At 40.1% G+C, this 23123-nt stretch overlaps 1 protein-coding gene across 24 annotated transcripts in view; it reads right to left on the bottom strand.

Annotated features, from left to right (window-relative positions):
* Positions 1-23123, bottom strand: part of Pbrm1 (polybromo 1) — a 90617-nt gene that overhangs the window by 39157 nt on the left and 28337 nt on the right. For 13 of the 24 annotated variants that reach the window (XM_040747810.1, XM_040747830.1, XM_040747811.1 and 10 more), the window contains 10 exons: positions 19037-19122; positions 18329-18424; positions 17182-17273; positions 17050-17088; positions 15378-15591; positions 13846-13987; positions 12383-12480; positions 6091-6367; positions 3477-3582; positions 176-818 (listed from right to left, as the gene is read on the bottom strand). In XM_040747810.1, the coding sequence (XP_040603744.1) occupies positions 176-818; positions 3477-3582; positions 6091-6367; positions 12383-12480; positions 13846-13987; positions 15378-15591; positions 17050-17088; positions 17182-17273; positions 18329-18424; positions 19037-19122 (1793 nt within the window). The remainder of the gene's footprint in view (positions 1-175; positions 819-3476; positions 3583-6090; positions 6368-12382; positions 12481-13845; positions 13988-15377; positions 15592-17049; positions 17089-17181; positions 17274-18328; positions 18425-19036; positions 19123-23123) is intronic. The other 11 variants (XM_040747816.1, XM_040747824.1, XM_040747825.1 and 8 more) reach the window with 3 other exon arrangements.

Genomic DNA, 23123 nt, shown 5'->3' with positions numbered 1-23123 from the left:
TTTCCACTTTACAGAACACACAGCTTTTTGTAAGTTTTGTTAGAATTCAGGGGAACAGGCCACCCACTGTAACAACAACCTAAGGTGAGAAAGTTTACCAGAGCAGAATTTCTTCACCTGTTTTGCATTAAACATCATATATTTTCATCATAAAGGAATGGTTTTGAAAACATACCTATTCATCCTTCTTGCCCTTTCCAACACTTCAAACATATGCTCTTGAAACAAATCAAGTCGCCGATAGCGATTGCTTTCAACACTCTTCCTAATGATATCAAATGTAAGGGGAGGTTTGTTGGGAAAGCTGGGATCCACAGCGGGAATCTCTGCTAAGGAGTCACTGTAGCACCTTCCTTCATCATCCTGATGACTCATGACCGACACAAAAAGATTATGGATAAGTTCTTGAATCAGCAAGGTCACGTTTGGGACATGAGAATCCTCATCTCCCTCCAGGTCTCTCCGAGTTTCCAGGAGAACTTTATGTAGGACAAGAGCATCTTTGTAGATTAAAGACTCTGGTTCATTGTAGGTACAGGCATTATTAAACATCATGACAAAGTCCTCTACCATAGAATCTATATCTTGGTACTTGTTTGCCATCATGTGACTTCGAATTTTTTCCATGTCCATGGGTTTTTTAATGGTCAGATAGTAGTCAGGCAGCTCTGATCTAGAGGGGAGTCTCAGAAATATAGCACTGAGACGGCGACCCCTCTTATCAGTATAGTTCTTCACAGCTTCATACACTTCATTTAGCTTCTGCTGCATTGGAGTCATGTACTTCGACTTCTTAGGAGAAACACCACTCTTTCTACCTGAAGAGAGAGAGGTAATATAAAGTGGATAAAATGGTGTAAGTATGGTTTTTTACATAGCTGGTAGTACAACCATAAGAAAAGGGCTATCCCAAATGATTTGTAAAAACACAGTCATCAGCCTATCCTCAGTGAGACAGCCCTTACAGACAAAAATAGATTTGGACAAAAACCTTTACTCTGGTCAACAATATACTGTATGTACAATAATTTATATGTAAATAATAAAATTTTTGTATGTACATAAACTTTTTCGAGACTGAGTCTCATAATATAACACAGTTGGGCTTTGAACTCTCCACCTTCCTGCCTTAGCCCTAAGGGCTGGGATTAAAGGTGGTAGATGAGGGGCTGGAGAGATGGCTCAGAGGTTAAGAGCACTGACTGTTCTTCCAGAGGTCCTGAGTTCAATTCCCAGCAACCCCATGGTGGCTCCCAACCATCTGTAATGAGATCTGGTGCTCTCTTCTGTCACGCAGGCATACATGCAGACAGAACACTGTATACATAATAAAATTAAAAAAAAAAAAGGTGGTGGATGAATAACACATAAAACTAGTAACCTCCCCCCCCACAGGGTTTCTCTGTGTAACAGCTCTGACTGCCCCAGAACTTGCTTTATAGACGAGGCTAGCCTCAAACTCACAAAGATCCCACCTGCCTCTGCCTCTCAAGTGCTGATTATAGGTGTATGCCATCAATACCCAGATAGCACATACTTTTGCTATGAGGGTAAATACTTTATGCTGAGATGACTGTGAAAAGGTTAAATAAATGAGAACCTCTGTGACATTCTAATGCCGTCACCTCTAACATCCCAGAGAACTAAGAATCTCATTACAGGAAAAAGATAAAGATGTTGAAACAAACTGAAGTGTTAATAAAATTCTTGAAAGTTGAATATGAAAATATCAATTGAGTTTAACATTTTTTTTTTTTTTTTTGGTTTTTCGAGACAGGGTTTCTCTGTGGCTTTGGAGGCTGTCCTGGAACTCGCTTGGTAGTCCAGGCTGGTCTTGAACTCACAGAGATCCGCCTGCCTCTGCCTCCCAAGTGCTGGGATTAAAGGCGTGGGCCACCAACGCCCGGCGAGTTTAACATGTTTTATTTTTCTAAATATAAACTCACATTTTTCCTAATTCCAGTCATGGAAATTCCTAGAAATGATCACCAACTCAGTAACAGGATATCCCCAAACTAGTCTGTTTGTTTACAGACAGAGCCTCAAATAGCCAAGGCTGATCTCAAACTCACTATGTAGCTCACATTGAACTCTGATGTAGAACTTCTGATAATCTTGCTTCTAACTCCCCAAGGCTGGGAATACAGGCATGTGCCTTCTTAACTATGTGTATGCTTTTTGCTTTTTTTTTTTTTTTTTTTTTTTTTTTGGTTTTTCCGAGACAGGGTTTCTCTGTATTGTTCTGGAGGCTGTCCTGGAACTCGCTCTGAAGACCAGGTTGGCCTCAAACTCAGAGATTCGCCTGCCTCTGCCTCTCCAGTGCTGGGATTAGAGGAGTGCACCACCAACACCCGGCATGTTTACGCTTTTATAATTACATGAATAGACAAATTTCTTAATGACAAAAGACCGTCATTTAGCAAAAGTTACAAGCAACAGTGAAATTTGGGTTAACAGGCAGTTTACATGGAAGATGCTAGTTCTTTCTTCTTTGAAGTAGGTACAGCTCTAAAGATGTTTGCTTAGCATTTGTTTAAGATTATTTGAAATTGTTATTTGGCATGTTTCATTTATATATATCTTATAGATCAGAACTATCTTAATTCAATGGTATTTTTGTTGTGTTCTTTTCCTTTAAAAGTTTCAATAAAATCGTAGCCAAATAGGGGACTCAGATGGTCACTGAGTAGTACATTTCTCACCTCCCAAATTCTATCCAGTACAGTTGTAGCAGCGCAGTCCTAATGTCTCTTCCTACATACACTTGTTGGGATTCACTTTTAATTTTATGAAACATGAAACAAATATTAACAAAACCTAACATATTCTTCTTTTTGGCATCTAATAAATAATAGTCTTACCATTTAATGGTTATGCTACACACTGCATTCCAGAAAGCAAAGAAAGCCTCTGCCATTATATTCAAGCTCTCTTTTTTTAATGGTTTGGATATGAAGCAGCCTTGAAAAGTTCCTCATAGAAGACTTGGAATCCAGATGGTGGGTACAATCATTGAGAGGTACTGACTACGAGAGCTCTGCTTTTACCAACAGAGACTTACTAGATGGATCGTTATCTGATAGCAGTACTGGGAGGTGGGGCTAGGCTGGTGGAGGGCCTCCATGTCTTTTCCTCTGCTCCTTGACTGCCTGGGCTAAGCAAATCTGCAACTCTGTGTCCTTACATGATGGACTATTTTACTATAGCTCAGAACAATGGAGATTGAGCTTCTGAAGTTGTATCAAAATGAACCCTTTCTCATTTTCACTGTCAGATATTCAGTCCCATCAACAAACTAGGTTAACAGTTTTACAGTCTTGTTTACTTAAAACACAAAGACTGCATGTGAAGAAGGAAGGCATCTAACAGCAGAGTGCTAGTGAGGAAAACATTCATCGTCTAAGCAAAGAAATGTCAAGAGGCCAGCAAGCTCCCTCTGACAGTCTAAACTAAGAGCAAGCGACAAACAGACTCACTCAGTTTCAGCTTGGGAGAAGCCACGTCATCATCGTCAGGCAGAGGTCCCAGCTCCTTCCTTTTATCCTTGAGTAACTTCTCCAGGATATGTGCGTCATTGTACACCTGCATTCCAGAGACACACTTAAGATCATTTTCTAAAAACATCACAATTAAGGAGTAAAGCAGTTTTAATCTCTCTGAAGGTGGCGATATATAAATTAATTACCAGCACTCAGGAAGCTGAAAAAATCACAAGTTTGAGGCCATCATCAGCTATACAGTAAAACCCTATCTTCATTATCAAAAGCACCAACTAACAAGTAAAAAATGTGTGAATGTGTCTAAAACATGGTTTAGGACAGCTGATGCTAAATGTTTCCATTCTCTTCAGGACATTAGCATTACTACCCTATGGCTCTTTGGGTGATTCTAATGTACAGAAACGCATGGCAGTAAGCCAAGCACGGTGGCCCTTACCTTTAATCCCAGCACTCAGGAGACAGAGGCAGGTGGATCTCTGAGTTTGAGGTCAGCCTGGTCTACAGAGCAAGTTCCAGGAGAGCTAGAACTGTTACACAGAGAAACCCTGTCTCAAAAAAAAAAAAAAAGAGGTGTGTGTGGGGGGACAAGATAGACAGAAAGGAAAAAAGAGAGAAAAAGGAAATTCAAGCTATTATCTGAGATCCACTGGGGTAGATGTTTATTTCCTTTGTCTGGGTGCTTAGTCTGCATGTTTATGTAGAAGCCAGAAGAGGATACTAGATTCCTTGGCACTAGTTACAGAGGGTTCTGAGCTGCCACATGGCTGCTGCAAATTGAATCAAGAGTCACCTGGAAGACTGGTCAGTGCTCTTAACCAGTCATCTCTTTGAGTCTCAGTTTTGCAGGTTTTAACAGATGCTCCAAAACATTTTTATATGTGTCATTTCCTAAAACAACAAACATCCCTATCTCTTCCACCGGATCTCCAAGGCATCTGACACAACCCAGACTGAAAATATCCCTCCAAAGACTGACCACTGCTGGCAATACACAGCCAAGAACAAGGTTCTCACTCAATGGTCTTGTTCCACAGCTGCCTCCTCCTATCTCCCCAGCAGAGGCTGCATTCCCTTGAATGCCCACAGGAGCAGAGTGGCAGAAGGAATGTGACTTTTCCTCTCTGATTATCCCTCCTAAAGGTGTACAGTAGTCAGGGATCCTGAAGACAGTATGAATATTATAAAAAAGCCTATTTCTTCAATCTACAAGTGTCCTTAGCATGTATACTTTAATTTAAAATAACGGCATAAAAAAGGAAATAATTTGAAAATGTTTTATTTTTGAATATTTAAAATGGGTAAAAGATATGAAATAGAAAATATAGCAAAGGAAGGTCATACTTTGGCTATACTGATAAAGAATTAAAAATCACCACCTAAAGATATAGCTAAATGGCAGAGAACACATAAAAGTCCTTGGCTCGATAGGCATTGGTGGCGCAAGCCTTTAATCCCAGTACTCGGGAGGCAGAGGCAGGCGGATCTCTGTGAGTTCGAGGCCAGCCTGGTCTACAGAGTGAGTTCTGTGACAGCCTCCAAAACAATACAGAGACACCCTGCCTTGAACCCCCCCCCCCCCGCAAAAAGTCCTTGGCTCAACTGATCCCAGAAGAGCCCCCCAACCACCCCCAAACAAACAAACAAACAAACAAACAAACAAAGGGGCTAGACACAAGACTCAGCTATAAAAGTAATTAATGTTCTTGCAGAGAACCTGAGTTCAGTTCACAGCACTCATGTCATGCAGCTCAGAATTATTTGTTAACTCCAGTTCCAAGGGAGTCAACACCCTCTGATCTTAACACCAGGCACATATGTGATGCATATATATATATGCATCTGCCTCTGCCTCCTGAGTGGTGGGATCAAAGGCGTGCATCACTTAAAACATTCATCTATTTATTACCATCATCATCACTTTGGTTTTTTGAGATCAAATCTTTCTTATATAGCCTGGCTGGCCTAGAACTCACCAAGACCAAACTGATCTTAAATTCAAGAGATCCACCTGCCTCTGCTTCCCAAGTATTCTGACTACAGTACACACTGTCACACCTAGCTCTCTATTTTGTATGTTGGTATCCATAATGCAAGCCAGAGCTCATGTTGGATGTCTTCCTTGGCCGCGTTTCCACTTTGTTTTCTTTGAGATAGGGTCTTCTCAATGAACCTGGACTCAATCTGGCTAACCTGACCGACAGTCTTAGGGGTCCTGTGTCTCACCACCCAGCATGGAATTACAGGTATGTACTGCTGTGTCTGACTTTTTACACTGTGTGCTGGGATCTGAAATGAAGGCTTCACACATGCAGAGCAAATGCTTACAGACTAAACCGGCTCCCCGACGGAAAGCAGGATAAAAATGTAGGTGCCAGGTGAGTGCATAGGAAACCAAAGAGAGGTATTAGGTATCGTTCTCAACCATGCACACAGGTTGTGGCTTGCTGGCCAGTCAGCCTAACTGAAAGTCAGCGAGATAAGACAGTGACTAAGGAAGACAGCTCTTTCCCTCCCTCCCTCTCCAGAGGGAACCTAGCTCTGATCTGTCACAGAAAGACAGAGGCATTCGCTCTAGGACACCCTGCCTCACCTGAGAGCCCTCCTCGTTGTAGTGCCTGGCGTTGCGGAACATAAGCTTCATGTCCTCCATCATTCCTTCTTCACCTGCGTATTTGTCATTTCGGATGTTATGCTCAATTATTTTCAGGTCCATTGGCTCTAAGATGATTTTATAGTAATCAGGATAGTCCTTCTTGGATGGCTTAACCATAAATAGATCACAAAGTCTTCTGCCTGAACCTGGCTCTCGAGCTTCAAGAACAACATTGAATAAAATTTTCATTCGCTGTTTTCTTATGTTCTTTTTACTGTTGAGGGGAAGGTAGAAAGGGGGGAAAAAACGACAGGGTCAGTTTTCTTTATCCAAGGGTGATCACAAAATAAAATAAATTTGTGGGCAGGTACTTCGTGATGATTACAATGTATTCATTAGATGTGCCATAAACATAGTAAGCACCCTGGAAAGTTATAAGAGAATATTAAGACAATTTATAAAATGATTACAACAGTGATTCTGGCAGGAGCAAGTGACAAACCAGTTTAGAATAGCTCTGGAAATGTAATATTGAATACAAGATATTGTGTGATATCATAAGAAAATGAAACTTAATAACCAATTGAAATACTTTGGGTTTTGAGACAAACAATGCAATAAAACTAGCTTTTCAACTTCTAAAGACAGACAACACAAAAGAAACCAACTGTGTTTCATCTCTTAAAATAGCTACTCCTAACCGGGCGATGATGGCACATGCCTTTAATCCTAGCACTTGGGAGGCAGAGGCAGGTGCGTCTCTGTGAGTTCGAGACCACCTGGTCTACAAGAGCGAGTTCCAGGACAGCCAGAGCTGTCACACAGAGAAACTGTCAAAAAAGATAAAAGAAAGATAGCTACTTCTAAACAGAATATTCTGGATGACAGGAATGCCCCACCTCTCAAAATGTCTTCATAGAGGGTACGGATCTCTCTGGCATTGATCATGTCAGGGTCAGACCCCACTTATCCCTTTACCCAGAATCCCTGTCTAATCCAAGGTAGCTTGAAGTAGTCTGTGGGTCATCTAAACTCTCTCTAAAGTTTTAGCCTTCAGCATATATTCTTGCCTTTCTGCAGAGTCCATCTTCAAGATAAGATCCTGAAAAACTGGTATGAGTGGCATAGAACAAAGTACAAGGACCAAAGATTAACACCAGAATTTAAAAGAGGCCTTACTTAACTGTTGAGAAATCCAGCTCAGAGGCTAAATGAAATGTTCAAGGCAAATGGTTCAATAAACCATTAAAAGAATTCATTTTCTAGTTTGATTTCTGTCAGTTGTATTATGTCATCAGAGTACTGATAAATTCTAGCTAGTTTGCCCAGCAGTCTTCAAGTGGTCATGTATGTAAAAAAGGAGAGGACTTAAGGGTTAGTGTTTAGTTTACAAAAACCTGTTAAGATCCTATAATATAGTACACAGAGGCAAATTTTAGTTGTATTCCATCTTGTATGGGGAAGGAAGTTCATTACTAAAGAAAATTATAGGGTTTTGAGTCTCTAAGACTAATCCTCAGACTAGTCTCACTCTCCTTCTGGGTCATGAGGCACTGCCTTAATTTAAGGTATGATTTTAAAAATCAGAAATAGAAGCCAAGCATGTTAGTACATATTTGTAATTCTAGCACTTAGGAGGTGGAGGAAAGAGGTTCAAGATTCCAAGGTCATCTTTGGATTCATAGAAAGTTTAGGCAAACCTGATCTACATGATGTGGGGTTGGAGAAGAGGGGAAAGGAGGGAGGGAAGACAAAGATCACGTGTGCATTTGTGTATGTGTAGTGTGTGTGTTCAAATAACAATCAGCCATTGAAAACCCAAGCAGCAGTGGCACACGCCTTTGATCCCAGCACTTGGGAGGCAGAGGCAGGCGGATCTCTGTGAGTTCCAGGTCAGCCTGGTCAAGAGCTAGTTCCAGGACAGCCTCCAAAGCCACAGAGAAACCCTGTCTCGAAAACCCAGAGGGGTGGGGGGAAGCAATATGGGACGGACAATGATGTGAAGTTGTTCTTCATCTCCAGGTCTGTAGCTAATTAAAAGGGACAAAGCTCCAAAGCAGAGCTTCATATTGAGGCACGGCAACTTTAACTTTCAGAGACTGAGAAGAAATTTCAGAACTTGAATCAAAACTCACAGACTTAAAACCAAGTCACATCTGGCTTGTTTAGAAATGTCTAACATGTAGAGCATGACCTTAAAAGGAAGATGCAAGAACTCAGCTTTGAAACGTTAAGGCTTAAAAGAGAGCTCATTAGTTAATTCAGAAAGAATCAGTTCCTCATTCCCAAAGTTCCAAGAAGAAGAACGCTGTAGTTAAAAGCCAGCAGATTAACTTTATTGTCTTCCAGGATTCAGCAAACCATTCCCAATTATCAGGAGATTCTTCTGTATGAAGCTACAAGCATTTTCATTTGGAACTGAATCTGTGGCAGACTTTAATGAGATTTTACAAGACAAAGCTTTTAACTGGATTTTGTAAAATAAAATAGCAAATGGTCCATTCTCTCAATATCAATTAATCCTAACACTTGGTAACTGTAAGTGGGTCATATACGGAATGTGAATTTGCCTTAAAAACTGTTCTAATCTAGTAATTTCCTTTCTTTACTTATGACGAATAAATAACTGGTTTGCAGTCTCAGAGGGCAAACAGAACTATTACTAGGGTCACACATGACCTTCTTTGACGTTGTACGTTCTGGGAACCAAACTTGAGTTCCTCAAAAGAACAGCAAGTTCTTTTAACCACAGAGTCATCTCTCCAGCCCCATTTCTGTCTATTCCTAATGTCTCTTTGCTTTTCAGGATTATTCTTAGAACACTTGTAGACATTCTATCCCTTCACCTCTGTTAAGCTAATAATTACTAATATTTTCATAATCTTCATTTTTGCAAAGGTACATGAAACAGGTCCCACATCCTTTAACCAGCATGAACATTCACTGAGTATCAGTACCTTGCAGATATTAAAGTAAAATCATCTTGTTTCTTTCCTCCCTGAGACAGTCTCTCAATGTGAGCTAGCCTAGAATTCTAGAATCCTGTCCAGTACTGCTGTGACTGTAGACAACTGTTTACTACCACACCTGGCTAAAATACTATTTTCCTGACAAAATCTCATACTATGCAAACTAGGCTGGAGTCAAACTCAGAATCCTCCTGCCTCTGTTTCCCAAGGTTGGAGATTACAGTATGAGCCACAATGCCCAAATAAAATACATCTTAAGGGAACTCAAAATCAAGACTATTCATCATGTACTAAAGGAGATTCCAAGCCAAATTGTACATATTACTGCAATAAAGGTATTTTTAGAAGAGATTGACCATAAAAGGTCCTGTACTAAGAGTATCAGTATACAAGAACAAGCTTCCAACACATGAAAGTCAAAATACAGATGAGTGCCTTTTCTAATGTACAATGATTATGAGTGAGAAGGGACTATGTTCTGAATCTCCTTTAAAACAAACCAGAAAAACAAGTTCTCATATTATAACCCAGGCTAACTTCAAATGGATAGATTCCCCTTCCTGAGCCTCTTGAATGCTGAGTATGGGAATGAGAGCCACTACACCTATGAATGCCTGATCCAGTCCCAGACAAGCAGACACCCTCTTCTGGTTCCTGCAGGTTCCCTATGTACGTGGTGCACAGGTAGGTATGCATGTGGACAGAACATTCACACACATAAAATGAAAATACATCTAAAAAACAAACCACTATATAGTTACTCAACACCATAACATGGCAACTTGTAGGTTATACTGAAAATCTTAAGTAATATACAAAAGATGCCTTAAAGAAATGGATGCTTTTAAGAAATAAGATGTAGACAGGATCAGAAACTAAAAAAAATTAACAAGAAGCACTAGCCCAATACAATGCACTAGTGCCCACAGGCACTAGTGGTTGGATTGCCAATGTTGATTCTGACCTTTCCACCATCTCAGTCAGGATGGCATTCCTGAGATGTAATCAACACCCACAAGCCCACGTCACTGACTATGCCAGCCTGTACCTCTTGCTAAAGAGCATATCTCAATGATAAGTGAGAGGGATTTCTGCCCCTGGAAAAGAAAGCCAGCAACAAAATGAAGGTAGCAATGACCACAAGGAGGCTAATTTTGACACACAAGACTTCTAAACTGCATTGCTTTCTTTACTCATAAAATAAACTGGCATCCCAAACACTTGTGTAACATGCATAAAGTATTTCTTCTCATAATGTCAGTACCGACCATTTCAGAGAATTACACCTTTGAACTTATGTTTATGCATAAAAAAGGTCTGCACACCTGGATAGCCTCCTGAGACCCAACATCTCACTGTCATGAGTATTCCTGGGAAAGCAGAAACAAACAATACATGTGAAGAGAAATAAAACAAGCAACAGTGGAGGGTCATGCATAAGCCAAACATGATTGAGGACAAGAAGATTATTTGGTCCAAAAGATAAAAGATCATAACACTTGAAACATTTCAACACAGAAAGCAGATTTTCGGTAGGTAGAAAGTAGGGGAAAGGATGCATTTCCAGAATAAAGAAAATATATACCTACAAACCACTTTTTAAAAACACTTTTCAGTATTAAAAAAAAATAAAGCAAAAATAGAATCAGATGTATTATTTAGAAGTGGAGCAGTATTTGGAAAACATGGCTCTGACATCTCCGGTCAAGTTCATGTTCTCTTGACTTCTGAAGAAACCCACTTACTATCAAAACCTTTTAACTAAAAGGTTCATGATTTTGTTACTGACCAATAGTACTTAATTCTCCGTGTTTAAATATCCACACATGCTTGCAGCCTAAGCCTGGATTGATTTTTGTTTGTTTGTTTGGTTTTGGTAGATAATTTATGGTTCTTGCCACTTTTTTTCACTTTAGTATATGAACCATTTCCTAGGAAACTTATTCACAAGGAGACTTTTGTCTGAAATATGATCTATTAATTTTAAAAACATATAGCTTAGTGTTCTTTCTATAGGAAGTTGAAGGGCAATAACTTCATCTACTTGAACTGTACCACAAGCTAAAGGCCCCAGAGATAGGTAATTTTAAAGTATCTAGCCTATGTTAATGCTTCCTAACACTCAACTTATTTAAAAGCATTTCCTCAGATGCTGGTGCTAACTGCACCATTACTTTTGCCTCCATTACCTTCTTTTGCCTGAGAAGTTTCTATCTTTGATTGGTGACTGATCTTACTCAAAGATGTTCTTGATTTGATGTCTCTGATCTGGTTTCACATTTTTCCTCCGTTGTCCCTGGTATAACAAGGAATTAAGAACTTGGAAGGATGAAATTCACAGGCCAATAATGGAGGAGACCTGCATCTCAGGGTACACCAAGTGATTTAGCTAACACCACATAGCTTTGCAGTCATTTTCCAAGTTAAAAACTGTTTCTCAACTGCTGTTTAACAGGAAAAGACAAGGCAGCCTTTTTGCTCCTAAATCACATTTCAAAACCTTCTGATTTTAGTGGATCTTTTAATGCAAATACAGAGATATGTCAAAAAATGAACTGGCTTCTTCATTCAATTCTGAGTCTGTCAAGCCCTACTATTAATGATCTGCTTATTCCTTGGTCAAGGGATTCTCCCAGACTGACTGTTGCTACAAAGAACGTAAACCTTCAGGGAGATCAGGCCAGAGAAATTCCAAGAGATGGTCTTGAACAACTCCTTATAAGAGCCTAGCGTCAGAATCTCAGTGAAGTTCCTCTCCTTAAAACCAGTGAGGGAAGAAAAGAATTAGGGGAGTTGAGAGGATAGTTAGGGGGAAAAAACAAAAACAAAAAACCTCCAAAATCAGGTTAACATTTTATCGCCTGTAGCAGCTATGATTTGATCGTCTCAAACCCTAAGTAAAGAGCGGCTGACGCTGATAAGGAAAAGCGAGACTGGAACAGTGACGTACTTCACTGCAGCCGCAGAGCTGACTAACCCTTACCTTTCTTCACTACTACTCCATTGTCTGCAATTCACCACCAAACACTTGTCTAAGATTTAAGTGGCACTTTCAAACTGCCATCTTAAAAAGGAATCTGGACAGCAAAAAGAGTAACATTTCCCCAAGCTACTCGTCACTTTTCTGTCATCTAAAAGCAATACAGTAGTTGCAAAAAACCAAAAACGAAACCTACTATCCAACTTACAAATGAACTGGAAGACAAACTATCAAAACTTTTAGAAGAGTTCATACTTCATAGCTTACATGTTTTTGTACATTTATCTGAAATAAAATAAAAAAGAACTGAGCTGGTTCCAGATATGAGAAGAACATATACCTTTTTCTTTTGGCACTACCAGTATCAGAAGTGGCTGAAGAGATCATGCTGTCTCCATCCTCAATGTCATCTCTCCTGGCAAGCTCTTTCTTCTTTGCCTGAAATAGAGCAGATGCTAGAAATCAGCCTCACAATGTCAGAGGTTCTCTGAAAATATGAACATTAAAACAACTAGACATATTTCAGAGAGATACAACCTCACACAGAACATACAAAACTGAATAGTCTTTAAACATTTTTAATAACCTAATTTAACAAAAGTCTGCATGACAGAAAAGTAGGTTAAAAATGGAATCAGACCTTGGGAGGCAGAGGCAGGCGGATCTCTGTGAGTTCAAGGCTAGGGTGGACCGACAGCCTCCAAAACAATACCGAGAAACCCTGTCTCGTAAAAACCAAAAAAGAAAAAGAAATCAGACTAAAAATCAGTGCTACTTAGAGCATTTATGACAATCAATGGCATGGAATAATTAAAAGTTCTGAGGTGAGCTGTGGGGTCGGCTGACCCTGCATGCCATATGTAAGCTAACCTAGAGGGGGCCTTTGGCATCTGATTTCTTTTCTTTGGTTTGAGATAGGGTTTCTCTGTATTGCTTTGGAGGCTGTCCTGGAACTCACTCTTGTAGACCATGCTGGCCTAGAACTCAGAGATCCGCCTGCCTCAGCCCCCTGAGTGGTGTGACTAAAGGTCTGCCATCACCAGGCTGGCTAGGCATCTGATTTCTAAGCAGAAGTATGGCAAAGAAAAAAAGGGTTTAAAAGTGAGAGGTAAAAATCTAGATGTACTATCTTTCGTTACACACCTTGCAAACACAGTAAGCTTAGAGAACAGACTACAGCAGATGCCTGAAATTCATGTCACTGAGAAGCAGTGCTGACCAGAAAATAAACAGATAAGTAAATGAACAAAAAAAAAAAAAAGAAACAAAAACAAATAAAGGCTCTACATTTGATTAAAATTGCCTTTGCTCTTCTTGGTTCAAGATTATCCTTGCTTCCAGAATATTTTACCAAAAACTGTGAGACAGAGGCCAGTAAGATGGTTCAGTGGGTAAATGCATTTGGCGTCAAGTCTGAGGACTCGAGTTTGATTTTCTGAATTCACATGGTGTGTGCTAGCTACCAGGCCCACAAAGACCACCCCTACATTAACAAAATCTAGAATCAAAAGAATAAATTATAGATGGAACAACTGCCATCTGGAATTGAAGGGTAATTTCCTAAGAATCCTGAACCTGGCTCTCCCCATAGGGTCAAATCCTTGCTTCCTCCACTACAATGTTTATGGTATTTAAAATATTATTTCTTCTCTACAGGGCTGATTAGTATAAAAAACATTCAACACTACTTGTAGTAGAGACAAATTACTCAATATTCTTGGGGTGGAGACGGAGGATACAGATCTCAAAATGACACCATAAACACATGAAACTAATTCAGTGATACAACAAGTGGCAACATACCTGCATGACTTGCTGCAATTTCAGAACTCGCTTATAGATGGTTGAATTGGGAACGTTATAGCGTTTGGCATTTTCAAACATTAAATTCAGATCACACTCCAAATGATCTAAAGTTTCATATTCTTGGTTCTTTAGTTTTGTTCTGTGAAAAACAGATGATTAGAAGTTTCTGTTATGAAAATTATCAAACATTCGTCCTGAAAGTTCATCACAAAAGCTTTCATAAGCATGACACAATGTTTTATTAGCCACTTGTCACTGGCTTTTAAGTTAAAAAGTAAGGTCTAAAGCACTATTAAATTAGACAATATCACAGTTTACCTGAAAATCCAAAAGGATAAATTAAAGAATTTAGTAAAGTGGTCAACTATGAAAGTAAATACACTAGGAAAACAACCAGTGAAAAAGATCCTGAGAAATGAAAATTAGATTTTACACTAATCCAATGAATCACAGTTGTAAGGATTCAGGCATTATGCTGGCCTGCCCCTGTCACCTGGCAGAATGCACTCAGGCAGTACTCTGGTCAGCCCAGGTGCAAAGGACCCCTTTAAAAGAAAGACCTCCACCCACTTATGCTCTCCTTCCGCGGTTTCCCTGGGGCACACAGGACTTTCCCTGTCTCCCTCTTCTCCTCTTTCCGTGTCTCTTTACCTCTTTTGTCTTTCCTTCCGCTCCCTCTCCTCTTTCTAATAAAACTTCTCACTTACTGCCTGGCGTGTTTGTTCCTTGGTCTCAGTTACCCTCACCTGCCATGGAATCCCCACGCGCATTATTCCTAACAACCGTGAACTACTGATTTTGTATTACAAAATTCCAGTTTAGAACAACTCTCAACTAAGATGGCTGAGGACTTAACCTGGTTTTAAAATGAACTAGTCTAATGGCTGGAGAGATGGCTCAGCAGGTAAGAGCACTGGCTGCTTTCCTAGCACCCACATGGAAGCTCACAACTATCCCTAACTGGAGTTCCAGGGAATCTGATGTCCTTTACCAGGCACAAGATGCACACATGCAGACAAAACACCTATACAAATTTTGTGGGGGCAGACAAACTAGAGCCATGGTACAGCAGTTAAGAACAGAGGATCTGAGCTCAGTTCCCAGTACCTACACGGTGGCTCACAACAATATGTACCTCTAGTTCCTGGGGATCCAATACCCTCTTTCCAACCTCATAACATCTGTAAAACTCACTATCCTTCACAAGGCAAAGAACATAAGCAACAATTTCTAGACTATTTTCTAAATGAATGTTAGCCTAACTTCTGTATTATTTTAGTAAGGCCAAATAAACTGATTTTCAATATGCTGAGGCAGGAGGAGTTTGAAGCCAGTCACGACTACACTACAAGACTGTTTAAAAACTAATAATCATCAATGAGTGACAGTATGGGCATGACGGTTTTTCCTATGCTTTACTCAGTTATAAGACAGACACTATCTTCATCTATCTCTGGGAGGAACAGATCTGTGCAGGCCCAGCTAACAGAAAGACACATTTACGCTGAAGAACGCAGAAGCAGTCTTACCTGATTTGTTGGAGCGATATGGGCATTTTAATTTGCTGATAATAATCTGGGTATTTTTTCTTTGAAGGCAGATGGAAAAAAGGTTCGGCTATGAGCTGCCCTTGGTTGTTCCGACAGCTCCTCACGGTGTCATAGAGCTGATGGAAAGGATTGGAGACGTCCATAAAGGAAGTGATGCTCTCAGCTTCAGATTCCCCTTCTTCATAGCGTGCGGCTGGGGAGACAAAGACACATTTACCAGGAAAATAAAGACAAAACAACCTTCCTGTTCACTCACCCTACACAAGGCAAAAGGCTTTATTACTCTTCCACAGTTCCCAGTCCCTGCCTTGCCACAGGACTAAGAGAAACAGGTTTGACTGATCATGGACTAGAACTTTCAAAACTGTGAGCCAAAGCAAGATATTGTTTATTATCTTCAGGTATTTGTTAGAAAAACAGAAGACTACCAAATTTAGACTGGGTTGATAATCTCAGCAGTGATTTACCCTTAAGTTTGACTTTGTCCCACTCATCTGTAACATCAGAGTAACGACTGATTCCATACTAAGGAAATGTTCATGGAGAAGCTAAGTCATAAAAACACCAGAACAAAGCAAATATTATTTTTTATAGAAATATAAAACACATGCTGCTCATTTCTCTAAAGATTTATACCTGTATGTATGTGCATGTGCTATGTGTGTGCAACTGCCTGAAGGGGCTAGAAAGGGGCTTTCTCTTTTTAGCTGAACACCTGACCTCTTGCCTCTACCTCTAGAGTGCTGGTATTACAGGAAGGTCCCACCACAACTGCTTTTACGAGGTACTGGGGGCCAGGCGTTTGTGGCGCACGCCTTCAATCCCAATACTTGGGAGGCAGAGGCAGGCAGATCTCTGTGAGTTCAAGGCCAGCAGGGTCTACAGAGCAAGTTCCAGGACAGCCTCCAAAACAATACAGAGAAACCCTGTCTGGTGGGGGGGGGGGAGTGAACTGGGCAGTGGTGTCGCATGTCTTCAATCCCAATCTTAGGAAGGCAGAGGCAGGCGGATTGCTATGAGTTCGAGGCCAGTCTGGTCTACAGAGCGAGTTCCAGGACACCCTCCAAAGCCACAGAGAAACCCTATCTAGGAAAAAAGTGTTACTTTATTCTTTTTTTTTTAATTTTATAATTCTTTTTTTTTAAAATTTATTGTGTATACAGTGTTCTGCCTGCATGCCAGGGGAGGACACCAGATCTCATTCAAGGTGGTTGTGAGCCACCATGTGGTTGCCGGGAATTGAACAAAGGATCTCTGGAAGAACAGTCAGTGCTCTTAACCGCTAAGCCATCTCTCCAGCCCCGTGTTACTTTATTCTATGTGCGCGAGTGAGAGCTTTGCCTGCATCTCAGCACACCCATGTATGCAGTGCATGTGGGAGCCAGAAGAGGGTCAAACCCCTTGGAACTGGGATTACAAAGGAAAGTGTGCCAGACCCCTTGGAACTGGGATTACAAAGGCCATGAAGTGCCACGTAGGTGCTGGGAACAGAACCCATGCCCTCTGCAAGAGCAACTGCTCTTAATTGTCGAGCCATCTATCTAGCCCGATTTATCTTTATCTACTCTTTTATGCTCAAATTCCCTGATTGTACATTTATTCAATTATGCCCATTGACACTAAGCAATTTACCTTTGACAGTTTTACTTACCCAACCAAGACGGCATCAAGTGCAACAAAATAACATTTCCTTAAAAAAAAAAAAAAACTAACCAATTCCAAGAAAGACCAAAGCCAGTGCAATTTGGTTCATCCAGAAAGAACACAATCTAAAAATGCCTACCAGCTAAAGCTGCGTCCTCTTCACTTTCCGAGCCATACTGAAGGGCCATGGTAATTGCTGATAAGCGACCCCCTTGGACTGCTCTTTTATTACTACAAAGATAAAAGCAATTAGAAGACGGAATGGTGTTATGATTTGTTCACCTTATGAAAAAGGAGCTGTTAAAATGCACCAGTATCAAGGAAAAATATAACTCCTATTAATTGTCTTCTTAGTTCTTCATAAATAGTCTTAGAAAAGAAAAATGGAATTCTTCTTTTCAAAGAAGAGGAGCTGGGGCTGTTCAGCAGTTAAGAACACTAGCTCAGGCCAGGCGTAGGTCTCGCATGCTTTTAATCCCAGCACTCGGGAGGCAGAGACAGGTGGATCTTTGTGAGTCGAGGCCAGCCTGGTCTACAGAGCGAGTTCCAGGACAGCCTCCAAAACAGAGACAGAAATCCTGTCTCGAAAAAAAAAAAAAACAAAAAAAAAACTAGCTGAGCATCCAAAGAACCTGGGTTTGAGTCCTAGCAGCCAAAGGGCAGCTCACTGTTGTCTGTTGGTCACTCCAGCAGTGCCAGGAGACCTAACACCCTCTACTGGCCTCCACAGGAACTGAACTCACATGGTGCACCACCATACATGCAGACAAAACATACACACACTTAAAAAAAGGGAGGAAGTGGTAGCAGAAAGCTTGGAGTAGATTACTACAATTTGTTTTTTCACTTAAATGTGCTCAGTACATTACTCCATATTTTTTAGGAAAGTAAAGATTAGGTATATTCTTCTAAGACACTCATTTTACAATAACAAATTCTTAATAGTATAAACAAGTACTTAAAACCACATTTTATTTCTAACACTAAACACGTGTTATCTGAGAGGTGAGGAAAGTTCTATATAGAACCTTAATCTACATGTGGTTACTTTTGTGACAGGATCTTGCTACGGAACCCAGACTGACCTTGAACTCACAATCTTCTTGCCTCAGTTCTCCAAGTGCTGAAACTATGAGTGTCTGCCACTATGCCCAGCTCTTACCTCAATCTTCTAAAGTAAACACACCCTCCTCAAAACCTACAGCAATACTCTAAGACAGCCATCTGACTAGCATGCCTATTGTCCAGCATCAGTCAGCTCTCAGGCTATACCCCCTTACTCTCACCGGTAATACTTGCTAGTGGGATTTCTTTCTTCACCAAGGCTGCTTTTACTGTGCGAAGGACCTGTCAGTCTGGCTGCAGCCAAATTTGATGCAGTCCTATCCAAAGATAAAATAAAAAAATAAAATAAAAAACCCTCAGATAGTGAATAGCTAAAAATCAGAATGCTGGGCAAACGAAAAGGAGACAACTATTTTCTTCAAAGAGAAGTAATATAATATTTCTGAGAGTCTATTATACAGTAAGGTCTGTGTCAAGATCTGGGGACATGGACCAAGGCTGGTCTTCATGAGCTTATGGTTGCTACAGAACCAGAAGACACCATACTGAAACAAACATAAGGGTCAGAAGATTGCTTTGAAAGTAGTTACTCAATGTTTCCATTTCACTTAAGAGGAAATGGAATCCCAGAACCAAGACTTTTTCAAAGATACAGTCCTAATGAAAGAAAAGCTAGAATGAGACTTGAGTTCTTTTGACTAAACATCCTTATTGCAAAATTACACAGTATTGTTATATAATCATACACAGTATATATGCACCATATCTTTTCAAATGACTTTCTTCAGCTACAATGAAGCATCTAGAAATGCTTCTACTGTTTTCAGAATCATACATCAGCACTAAATTGATCTTATTTTCTACAATATTCATATTACACGCTAAAATTCTGCAAATAGGCACAAGGATGTTAGATGTCTTACACCTACCTTATTCGAAGACTTGATTTAGCCATTTCATGATGTTCAATTTCTGCCTTTTTCATATAAAATATTTTTTTAATCGAATTGGCATCCTAGCAAGATAAAATTAATTTGCTTAGAAAAGACTCACAAGATCGCTCAGTAGAGGCTCTTGCCACAAGGCCTGATGACCTGAGTGTAATCCCTAGCCCCTCAAGGTGGACAGAGAAACAACCCTTGAAGTAGTCCTCTTACCTCCCTGTTTAGGCCTACACATACCCAACAAAGTCATGGGAAGAAAGGCTGAAAACTATCCTGACTAATGCACTGCTGGCTCTCATGACATTCCTTTCTGGAGTGGACTTCTAGTCACTAGTCAAAAACTGCACCCTAACACCTTCCCACAGCCTTCCAAATTATCTTCACAAGTTGTCACTTGACTGAGTACAAGATTAAAAGGCTGTTGCTCATTTATAGTTTGTCAAGTACAAGGCACACTGAATCCAATGGCAAAATACAAGGAATTTTATTTCCTTGAAATGATGTAAAAATTAAAAAAAGATGTAATTCTACAATTTTAAAGACCATGTACACAAATTTCAGATAAATAAATTTACTTGCTTACATGAACAGCAACTCAACAGTGACATCCATGTTTCCTTTCTCCTAGCTTTGGTTGATTCTGTTGAGAATCACAAACCATGCTCGTGGGTCTCCTTTCCTAAGCACACACCTCTGCAATTATCCCATGCTTAAATCTATATTAAACTTTATTCCTAATAAACTCCAACTCTACCTCATAAAAATAAATAAAAATTCTTAACTATGTCAGCAAACAGTACCATAAATCACTAAAATGTCCTTTCACAAACTAAGAATTCAAGTACTTCCTAATTCATACCTGATTCTCACTCAAATTTCTTTTGTTTTTTTTTTTCTTTGAGACAGGTTCTCTCTATGTAGCCATGGCTGTTCTGGAATTTGTTATGTAGACCAGAAAAGCTTTAAACTCACAGAGATTCCTTCTGCCTCTTGAGTCCTGGGATTAAAAGTATGCACCACTACACCTGGCTTCACTCAAATTTCTTAAAAATACAAAAGAAAGTGGCCAGAGATGGGTAAACTGTGGAAATGGTTTGCTACTCCCTTGACAAATAAAGCCTTACAAAATCATAAAAATCAAGAGTTTCAAATTTTCATGTTAATTTCAGGAACACCCGTAAGGGGCTGGTGAGATGGCTTAGCAGTTAAGAGCACTGGATATGCTTCCAAAGGAAGTGGGTTTCATTCCCAGCACCCTCATGGCAGTTCATAGCTGTCTGTAACTGCAGTTAGAAAGGTTCTAACACCCTGATCTGGCCTCCCCAGGCACCAAATACACATGCTGCAAAGACATACATTGTAGGCAAAAAATCACACATGTAAAGTTTAAATTTGTTTTTAAAGGAAACAGCTCACTACAGTGTGGGGATGGGGATCACCAAACAACTAAAACTATGCACAACCCAGCAGCATGACGGGGAGCCAGCAGGCATGCCCAGGCCAAACTCTGAACTTTTGCTGAATTTTGCTGCTTGCACATGTCTCTTGAGTGTTGGGATTAGAGGCATATGCCACCACTGTCCAGCTAATCAAAGACATTCCTACAATAAATTATTATTTTTTTATTTAAATTAGAAACAAGCTTGTTTTACATGTCAATCCCAGTTCCCTCAATGAATAGTTGAGGAGAATCTCAACTATTCATTATTAGAAACAGGAAGTTTCTAAGGCGCAATTAGTTATTTTATATTATGTATTGAATTTCAAAGGATACTTTTTTATTTATTAAGTTTAAATGCAAGGATTAAATAGTTATTTAAAAAACTATATTCTTAGACGAACAGAAAATAATCAAGAATCTAGGAATAAACTCTTACTATGTATGGTGAATTGATTTCTGTAAGGATGCCTACACAATCCAATGGACAAAGAATTACTTTTAAAAAAGTGTTGGGTAACGACAGTTTATGCTGAAGAGGATGTGGAGAAAGGGGAACACTCCTCCACTGCTATTGGGAGTGCAAACAGTAACTTTGGAAATCAGTATGACGGTTCCTCAGGAAAATGGGAATGAGTCTACCTCAAGACCCAGCAATTCCACTCTTAGGCATATACCCAAAAGATGCACATTCATACAAGGACATCTGCTTCACTATGTTCATAGCAGCATTATTTGTAATAACCAGAACGTGGAAGCAATCTAGATGCCCCTCAGCTGAAGAGTGGATAGAGAAAATGTGGTACATTCACACAATGGAGTACTACTCAGCAGGGGAAAAAACAGTGGAATCTTGAAATTCGCAGGGAAATGGATGGCACTAGAAGAAACCGTCCTGAGTGAGGTAATCCAGCTACAAAAAGACAAACATGGTATGGACTCACTCATATACGGATTTTAGACATGAAGAAGGGGATTGTCAGCCTACAAACCCACCACCAGAGAGTCTGGGAAACAGGGAGGATCTTAAGAGAGATTTGCATGGTACCCCAGAGAAGGAGAATGGGACAGGATCTCCTGAGAGGATTGGGAGAGAGAGCAGGGAGAAAGAGAGGGCGAGAAGATGAGGGGAGAGGACATGGGGAAGCAGGAAGGCTGAGTTGGGGGAAGAATAGAGGAGAGCAGGATAAGAGATACCATAACAGAGGGAGTCATTATAGGTTTGAGGAGAGATCTGGCACTAGTGAGATTTCCAGAGATCTATAAGGATGATACCAATTGGCAATCTAAGCAATAGTGGAGAGGCTACCTTAAAATCCCTTCTCCAATAATGAGATTGACGACTACCTTAGATGCCATCATAGAGCCTACATCCAGTGGCTGTTGGAAGCAGAGGCAGACACCCACAGCTAAACACTGAACTGAACTCCTCGAATCTGGTTACAGAGAGGGAGGAGTGATGAGCAAAGGGGTCAAGACCAGACTGGTGAAACCCACAGAAACAGCTGACCTGAACAAGGGGAGCTCATGGACCCCAGACTGACTGCTGAAAGGCCAGTATGGAACTTAAGCAGAGCCCCTGAGTTTGGGTGTCAATGAGGAGGCCTTGGCATTCTATGGGACCTCCGGAAGTAGATCAGTATTTATCCCTGGCGTACAAATGGACTTTGTGAGCCCATTCCACATGGGGGGATGCTTTCTCAGCATAGACACATGGGGGAGGGCCACGCCCAGCCCCAGATGAAATGACAAACTCTGGAGATCCCCCATGGAGGGCCCCACCCACCCTGGGAAGCAGAGTGGGGATTGGGTGGGGGTTTGGGAGGATTGGTGGGTGACAGGGGAGGTGGGGAGGGAGAGGCAGCTGGCATTGACATGTGAAGCAAGCTTGTTTCTAATTTAAATAATTATAAAAAGGTATTAAAAAAGTGTTGGGTAACAACCCATATAAAACAATGTATTTGGATTCCTACTTAATATACACAAAAACTAGTTCAACTTAGATTCAGGATCTAAGTGTGATACCTAAAACTATAAAATTCTTAGAAGAAAATATAGGTGTAAATAGTTTTGACTTTGGACTAGGTAATGATTTCAATGTTATGATACCTAAAATATAAGCATAAAAAGAAAAAAAGCAGATAAAAAACAAAGTCTTCAAAATCAATAAAGCAATGTCAAAATAAATTACCTTGGAAGGTGAAAAGACAAGAGAATTGGGGAAATTTTAAAATCAACTGATAAGGATATGATATCCACAATATATAAATTACTATTAAAATGACAATAAGAAACCTAATTTAAAAAATGGACAAAGAATCAAAAGTTCTCCAAAGAGGACAATACACAAATGTACATGAAAAGATGTTTAACATCATTAACTATATTAGAGAAAAGTGAATCAAACTATAGCACACTATGATACTCCCAGAATTGCTGTAATAAAAACAAAACTGAAAAGCAGGTGTTTGGTGAGAATGCTGAAAAATGCAGCCTTTTTATACTAGTGGGAATGCAAAATGGTAAAGTTACTCTGGAAACACTTGGCCAGTTCCTCAGTAAGATAAACACATAGTTAATGTATGACCAAGCAATTGCATTCCTAGGTACGTACTCAAGTACAATGAAAATGTG

Source organism: Mesocricetus auratus, unplaced genomic scaffold, assembly GCF_017639785.1.
Source record: "Mesocricetus auratus isolate SY011 unplaced genomic scaffold, BCM_Maur_2.0 Super-Scaffold_100006, whole genome shotgun sequence".
Taxonomy (NCBI): Eukaryota; Metazoa; Chordata; class Mammalia; order Rodentia; family Cricetidae; genus Mesocricetus; species Mesocricetus auratus.
This window is presented reverse-complemented; position numbering and strand designations above follow the sequence as displayed.